This window comes from Dysidea avara, chromosome 13 (assembly GCF_963678975.1).
Source record: "Dysidea avara chromosome 13, odDysAvar1.4, whole genome shotgun sequence".
NCBI lineage: Eukaryota > Metazoa > Porifera > Demospongiae > Dictyoceratida > Dysideidae > Dysidea > Dysidea avara.
The window spans coordinates 9,794,121-9,802,766 of NC_089284.1; the positions used below are offsets into that span (position 1 = coordinate 9,794,121).

Here is an 8,646-nt window from a genome sequence, read left to right on the forward strand (position 1 = left end):
CCAGGATAGGAGCTAGGGAGTGGCACAGCCCCCCAAAAGCTATAGGTATCTTGTATGTTTCAGTACTGAAATTTTCGGTGCATATAGAGTAGTTTTGTGCACAAATCATAGTAATTAATTGTTTCTCTGTGTTGATCAAGAGTTGTAGGGATCAGTGACAGCCATGAGGACTGAAGCCTCTATAGAGTAAAATTGTCGTATAGCTAGAATAGCATATGAAGGACCATGTGCATTTCATTTGCAAAAAGGAATCCTAGGAATCTAAATGTGGTCATGGGATAGTGCTGCTACAGATGCAATTTTCATACTCAGCAAAAGAGAGATTATATTCATGTAGCGGGTGTTTATCTATTATACTAGTCCATGAAAAAAGAAACAAATTTTCAGAATTAACATATTCAATGTGTACAGTTAATTATTGATTAAGAGTAATTGTAAATTTGTTGAGAAAATGTCATAGTCAGTTGTACATGTGTCCAGGAAAAATGTCGATAAGTTGTTCCACTCATATTAATTTTATTGGGCAGTGGATACTGAACCGAAAGTTGGTTCAATAAGCTGTACTGGCTATTGAACTGACAGTAAATCTTAGGCAAAAAGGGTCACTAAACGAGAGAAAAAAACACATCACAAAACTCAGCCGGGGCTCGAATCCTGGACTACCGCAGCTTCAAGTTAGGCAAGCATGCTAACCACTGTGCTACCGCTGCTAGCTACCCACCTCCAAGTAGTTGTCCCAGTAGCTATATAGTAAGAAGAACATAACCTAGCTAACGGTGAAGAAGAAACCAAAGCTGAACCCGACCCTAACCTAACGCTAATACTACTTTGCACATCCCCTATGAATACTCGGAGCAGCTACTAAACACGTAAATAAAAAACCTTTCAGTTCAGTAGCCACTTCCTATTACTGTGCAGAAATCAAAAGAGATTATAACAAAAAGGTGCATTACACAACTGACTAAGGGTGGGGGAGGTAATTGCAGATGGGGGAGGTAATTGCAGATGGGGGAGGTAATTGCAGATGGGGGAAGGAAGTTCCATAGCTTAAACAGTGGAGGAGGAGATTCTTATAAGAGTGTGGCGTTTCTATCATTGATTGCTCTTTTTTTAAAAATGATTGCATTCTTGAAGTGTGATTACTGCTGTAGTAGAGTATAGGTATATCGATCTTGCTGTCTCCCATAACCCGAGAGTGGCGGGCGCCGCCAGACTACTCACTGGCAGTGGTCACAAGTCTTTATGTGTGTTGAGTTGTGTCTGTGTGTTTGTGTGTCTGTGTCTGTGGGGAGGGGCTTACATCCTCCCTTGCAGTCTTGTGCCTCGCGCCATAGATACTACCTCGGATACTATTAACGCGAGCCCGGCTGGGCACGAGACTACCCTTGCATGGAGTATCTCGTGATCTCTAAGGGAAGGAAACCCACCGGATACAGTAGAACGAACAATGGCTACTGGAAAACAGGGAGAAACCTGGATGCCGATGGGCGCAAATCCTCCACCGCCTCCATCATACGTGCTAAACCCGGCGCCGGTACTAGTACAACCACAAGTTTATCAACCGGCGTACGCAGGACAACAGAATACCATGGTCGTGACTGCTTCACAAGTACCTATGCAGAATGTAGTGCTGGTACAGACGGTGAGCGTTAATGCACAGCAACCTGGCATCGTCCCGGGATTCGCTTTTTGTAAATTTGCTCCTGGAGTGATTGAGACACTTATACGTGTGTCTCTAGCGGTGAGTCTCTATGATTGTAGTAGTTGAATGTTTAATGTACTCATACCTTTAATATGTGCATGTATGCACGCGTATTTAAACTTGTTAGCTAAGGCCTAAGTTGTCTGTCTGCCCTATAATAAATCCATAAATAGATCCTTTACACTGGTCTATTTAAAACACATTCCATACCTCTAGAAGATGACACCTTTTTACATAGACATCTATGAGTCAACTTTATAAACAGGTAATAGGGCCAGGAGTCCTTCAGTACTTGTGCTGTATAGTCTTAGCTAGTTAAAAAGTAGTAGCTATGCTTGTCATTTTTAAATCTGATTTTTGTTTCTGTACTTGTTATCTCTTTGTTGCTGGTACCCATTATAGTCATTAAATCATTAAAAACAAAAAGACATTAAATTCACAATAGAACTATGGTTCTACTCGGTTAGAACCTATTATTAAACAGGCATTGATAGTCTAGCACTATAAGTACAGCAAATATGAGGAGACCTTTACCCTGGCTGTGTAAAGGATCTATGAGATTCTTACCGGATCATCAGCCAAGGATGAAATTAAAAATTAATATTCATCACAAGTCACACATTGAAAAAAGACTCGTAGTCACAGGTCAAGATAAAATATTGCCATGCCAGTATTATTGATATTGAAACCTTCATTTCTTCTTAGTGGAAGATGCCATGGTCATAACCTACGGTATCGCTCAAATGCAATGTTGTCTTGCGAGAGTGCGAGCAATTAAAAAGCTTAAGGGCATAGCACCATTTTTCCCGTGAATGATCATCCCAAACATACTTGTGAGCAAAACAGGTGCCACGCCTTTAAATTGGCACGTTTTTTTATCGCTTGCACTCTCACAAGAGGAGCGGTACTGTAGTACCTTACTAGTACATATTACCCAAAATATTTTGTACACACTCCTACACAGGATGTTGTAATTACTACACATACACTGCTTCCTTACACCACAACAGTAATTACCTATGATAGGATTTATGACCCACCTAAAATACCTATAATATTTTGCAAGCTCCTACTTTGTGTCTATACCTACATGGCTACACTATGTCTAAATACAATAAAGGTAATAGGTATCTCATTGCAAACCATGGGGATTTCTGCATGTACATGATATAGATACCAAATGGGTGTTGTCATATAATAGTGAGATAATGATCATGTTACGATATACACATAATCGAAATGCTATTATACAACCAATCACTAGGATATTATATCATAGATGAACAATCACTAGTATATCTGCAGATATTGTTCTTTGCGTGGGAGGATCAAAGCAATGCCGCATATCGTATTGTCCATACAGTACTAATCAGCTGCATAACTGCACTGTATGAGTCATACAGTACAGTTATGCAGCTAATTGGGCGAATACAGTACAGTTATGCGGAGAATTTATTTGTGGAATATTACGTAAGCAACACACTGTAAATCACTAAAATCAGCCAAACTAATCCTACAAGTTTGTTCTACGGCTAGGAATAGATTGTATAAACACTTACTGATCGTCTGATCACGAAGCTTTTAAACACGACTCCACAAAAACAGCATGATTGATCACGTGCATGACATTGTAAATCACTAAAACTAGCCAAACTAATTCTGTTAGTTCATTCTACGACTAGAAATAGATTATATGAACACTTACTGATATTCTTACACCGAAAATTGCAGCGGTTTGAGTACTAGAGAAAATCACTCCGAGCCAGACGTGACCAGGAAGTACAATATAACACTTAAAGCACCACCTTGCTTGTGTGTACAAAAATACAGTACTCAGGGTGTGTCTCGAGGCAAATACAGCACTCGGCTTCACCTCGTGCTGTATTAGCCTCTTGACACACCCCATCGTACTGTATTTTCCGTACACACGTGTGGCTGTGCTTTAACTCTAATGTACAGGCGACCTCCCTTGTTTCAATACTTTTTATGACTATCATCCCTAATCAAACTTAAAATTCTCATTTTGCCTTGTAGCTACTTGTATCATACAGTTTTATGGTAGTACTGAAGCACCGCCACGCGTGTGTACGGAAAATACAGTATGAGGGTGTGTCTCGAGAGGCTAATACAGCACGAGGCAAAGCCGAGTGCTGTATTTGCCTTGAGACACCCCCTGAGTACTGTATTTTTCATACACACAAGCAAGGCGGTGCTTTAAGTGTTATATTGTACTTCCTGGTCATTTGGCTCGGAGCGATTTTCTCTAGTACTCAAACCGCTGTGATTTTCGTTGATAAGGATATCAGTAAGTGTTTAATCTAGTCGTCGAACGAACTAATAGGATTAGTTTGGCTAGTTTTAGCAATTTACAATGTCACACACGTGATCAATCGTGCTGTCTTAGTGGAGTCATTTCTAAAAGGCTTCATGATCAGACGATCAGTAATTGTTTATATAATCTATTCCTAGCCGTAGAATGAACTCGTAGGATTAGTTTGGCTGGTTTAGCGGTTTACAGTGTGTTGTTAACGTAACATTCCTTAAATAAATTCTCCAGATAACTGTACTGTATTTGCCCAAGTGTGCTGTCTTTGCCCAATCAAGCGCATAACCGTACTGTATTTTCCCAATTAGCTGCATAACTGTACTATATGACTCATATAGTACAGTTATGCAGTTGATTAGTACCATATGGACAATGCGATAAGCGGCATCGCTTTGATCCTCCCACGCAAAGTACAATATTGTATATTAGAGATCATGGAGATTCGGGTTTTTCTGGCCAAAAAAATCACTCAAAAACCAGCTTCACAGTACCATCCTGGCACCTTGGCAGTATTGGTTAGGTATAACCTACCTTCAGTATGATCCTAAAGGCTTCCAATAAATTGTTACAAAATTAAAAATATATATATATTATTTTCTGCTGACTAACTGCCTGCCTGATGCCTTCAGGCAAGCGTAACTCAATAATAGCTGAGGCTATGGGCTTGATTTTTCACTGTTCGACGTTGCTTCTTCCCGAGACATACCTTTTGACATACCGCAGTATGTACAATACACACATCATTGACTTACCTTTGTCCTCCTTTGCGTCCCATTTCCTTTTGCCGACAGCTCAAGGTGTTGATTTGCAGTAGTGTGATCCATGGCTTCCATACAGTATGTTTATAAATGGGAATCGTTCATCTTTTCGTGGTGATTGGATTGATTGCAGAGGCGATTCTATCACTGTTCTTCATTTGTAACACTGTGTAACGGGCTGAACAAGGCTAAAAGCGAAGTGTAATGACTGCTGCACTTTCGAGGCAGTAATTGATAGTTGGGGCATGCAAATCGTCATATTTTCATGGTGACTGGATTGATTGCAGAGGCACTTCTTCTACTGTTTTTTGTTTGTAGTGCTATGTATGTAACAGGCTGAACATACGGTACTGCCCAAGCACAACATCGCACATGCAATTTTGCTCAAGATTTAAAAATTTTCTAATTAAGGGGTGTGGTAACTGTTTCACTCACAAGACAGCATGGCAAACAGTTGCCACACCCCTAATTAGTGATTTTTAAAATCTCAAGCAAAATTACGTGCATGAGCGAGTGCGATGTTGCACTTGGGTAGTACCGTAGGTAAAAGCAAAGCATAATGGCCACTGCACTTTTGAAGCAATATTTGATAGTTGGGACATGCGTTTGATGAGAACATTAATTTTGGCACCATTCTTTCTTTTGATGTGGTATGCATTGATTCACAGTCATAATAATGGTACAAAAAAAGCAAACAAAGAAAAATTAAGAATTTTAAGTTTGATTAGGCATGATAGAAAAAAAGTAGGGAAACAAGAGAAGTCAACATGGAAAATGGAAAAACCAAAAGCCTAAAATGTCAAAACTTTATATATAGACCATCTAGACCCTGGACGCAGTTCAGTGGCCCATATAGTATCATGCTGGTAACACAGTGTTGTTTCAAGCAGGGTAGCACAGTATGGTAATGTGTATGGCATTAGGCATGTGGTTTTGTGCATAGTAGCATACTGTATCATCATGTAAGGTATCACAGTATGTTTTTAAACTTCATTTATGCAAGTTATGTACTGTGTGGTGCACTGTAACCTCATTAATGGACAAGATATAAAAGTACACCATTATCACTTTGGAGACTTTCCTTTCTTAACATGATCACAATTATGAGGTTGTCTTTGTAACTGAAACAATAGCGTATGGAATTTTGACCAATTTCTATTTCAGTTTTCAACCATCACTGTTTTCATTTGCCCCTTGTCCAACCTGAGTGTAACATGGTTGGTGCATCAAGGCCACCTTTGCATAAGATAGAAAAAAACTGCAGACTTAGGTGGGCTTTATCATGAAATGCACTTATTAAAATGAGTAGTTGTGTTTGGGAGTTTGGACCTACTTGTTTATGGACACTAGACAAGGTTTCGCTGTATATTGCGGAAAGTTGATCAATGCATGCATGTACCACCAAACTTCAGTCATGTATGTGATTTCTCCTAATAGGTTATGTTGCTATTGCTGATATGTGTAGCAGCTGTTACCATTGACAAGGAGAAAGAGGAAGTTGTGGATGGGGAAATTTACACAGACACAACTGGTTGGACAATAGCTAGTGGCTGGATAGTATTTATTGCTTCAGTAACATTGATTACTGAACTTATCATGTTGTTGCTGCACTTTCTGAACCCCAGCCATTTCAATAACAACTACGCAGCTTATGGTGGTTTGGTAAGGAATCATTAATTGTTACTATCTACTGAGGTATATGTGCTCTCCTATATCATGTAGGATATTGCTAAGTGTGTCATCGCTGGTATTTGTTTGTTTATTGGCTGTGTTGCCACTGGAGTAGAGAGTACAATAGCCAAGGATGACTTAGATTATTATTGTGATGATTATCCTTATAATCCGGACAATAACGAAGCATGTGCACAGATAGAGGAGATATATCGTCTGGTGCTTGCTGTAACTGTGAGTAAACCACAAAACCATATTTTAAATCAAGTAATTTTATTTTGTAGATCATCAATGTGATATGCATGGTTATACTGTTGGTCTTGTTTGTCTGGAACATCATCTTCTTATCTGCTAACTTCAAATCAAAGATTCCTGTGCCAAGAATGTCTGACCAGATACAACACTGAAGCAATTTGGTTGGCTTTTTGTACTGACGCTGTAGTATTATATACAAAAGGAACTTAACTTTTTTTCAGTTTGCTGCTAAGTTGATATATTTTGCAAGATTTATGAATTAGTTGTAAGTAAGAACAAACTGCAGTTTGTATGAGTATACACACCTAAAGGTTTGACTAAACCAAAGGTAGTTAGTTAGCTACAGTAATTGATCAGTCAGCTAGCTAATAGAAAATTCCTAAGTTGATGTTGCATTACTTGGCACCTAGTTAATAGCATTGAATTAATCATATATCATTTAATTATTTGTCTCTACATCAGTTTAGTTTAAATAATTATCACTATCATCAGTAACATGTAAAATGAAGAAAGCAAGTACAGCTTGATATTGTCTTTACATCATAATTCCCTTATCTGCATGACATCTGAACTTCCAGGCGCAAGAGATTCAAGCACCTTTATCATACAGTGTTACTGTATAGAATTTCATTCATGCCCATCAGTGATTATCACCACAAAAACCAGCCTCACTTTTCCTTCATGACAGCTTAGTACTATTGGTTATAGGCATGATCAAACCATGCCAATGTATAGCTACCGACTTCAGAGATCTCAACTAGAGCACAAAATACATGCATAAGTTTTCAATTCACATGCAAAAGTAGCGGCTAGTTTGCTTAGCCTATCCCTTGAGTTGGTTTGGTGACTGGTAACTAGCTAGGTAGCTAGCTATAAGAGCTAAATAATAATTTGTACGTGATACCAAGAGTAAATAATGGAGAAGACAGGTAAGTATTTTCTGGTTGTGGGTACAGTACATATATTGGTCGAATCATGTGCATTATAACTACTGTAAAGATGCATATAGGTAATACTTGTATGTGGTAAATAAGCAGTACTAGATATGAAAGCACGAGTCTGCACATAACCAGATGCTGGGCACGTGATTAGTACAAATACCTAACCGTGACTCCAGTATATTCAAGCCGCGTATAGATAAACTGGGACCAGGGCCGCCCACGGGGGGGGGCAACTGGGGCATTTTGCCCCTGGCCCCAGCCTGAAAGGGGCCCCAGGAGGCCCCATGCATGAAGAGCCCCCTGAATACCTGTTTAAAAGATCGATATACTCTAATAGAGCAGTCAGATCTAAATACTCTAATAGAGCAGTCACAGTATTCTTCAGAGGAGCAGTGTAGCAAGCTTATAGATAAGGAGATATGGTTGGTGCTGGGTAATTATTGTCATTGCCAGCAGGTTGTGACCTTTTTTTTTTTTTTTTTTTGGTCTTCACCTTACAACTTGAGTGAAGGGCCCCACTTTAACTCTTTGCCCTGGGCCCCTTAATTTCTCTGGGCGGCCCTGACTGGGACTAAGCATGCAGAGCTATGCCTAGACGTTGTATTGCAGTAGGATGCAGCACCACTGATGGTACGGGGTATAGCTTACACGAATTTCCAAAGGATGAGAAAATTCGAAAGAAGTGGGTGCGGGCAGTCAAGCGTCAAAGGAGTAACTGGAATGGCCCATCTTCAAGCTCTCAATTGTGCTCCAAACACTTTGAAGCAGACTGTTTTGTAACTGAAGGGGTTCGTTATCGTAGTGAAATGGGCATTCCCACAATGAAACGCCGACTAAAGCCAGATGCTGTCCCTGCAGTGTTTACACGGTCCGAGGTCTGTGGACTACCTAGAGGCCAGTACTAACCTTCCAATAAGCCGGTCACAATCCGAAATCGAGCTGAGAGGAGACAGCAACGATTGGTTAGTTCTAACACCGCAAAACACATTCTAG

At 39.8% G+C, this 8,646-nt stretch overlaps 1 protein-coding gene across 1 annotated transcript; it reads left to right on the forward strand.

The window, feature by feature from the left end:
* The first annotated feature begins 1,382 nt into the window (after nt 1–1,382).
* LOC136243019 (uncharacterized) lies at nt 1,383–6,992 on the forward strand. Its single transcript, XM_066034540.1, has 4 exons — nt 1,383–1,741; nt 6,224–6,448; nt 6,509–6,691; nt 6,742–6,992. The coding sequence occupies exons 1-4, from the start codon at nt 1,448–1,450 to the stop codon at nt 6,862–6,864; spliced, it is 825 nt and encodes a 274-aa protein (XP_065890612.1). The 5' UTR covers nt 1,383–1,447; the 3' UTR covers nt 6,865–6,992.
* Nucleotides 6,993–8,646: the final 1,654 nt, after the last annotated feature.

Excerpts from the sequence above, each read along its gene's own strand:
- LOC136243019 (XM_066034540.1), top strand. The coding sequence starts at position 1,448 with ATGGCTACTGGAAAACAGGGAGAAACCTGGATGCCGATGGGCGCAAAT. Across the intron at positions 1,742-6,223 it reads TTATACGTGTGTCTCTAGCG|GTTATGTTGCTATTGCTGAT; the intron begins GTGAGTCTCTAT and ends TTCTCCTAATAG. Across the intron at positions 6,449-6,508 it reads ACGCAGCTTATGGTGGTTTG|GATATTGCTAAGTGTGTCAT; the intron begins GTAAGGAATCAT and ends TATATCATGTAG.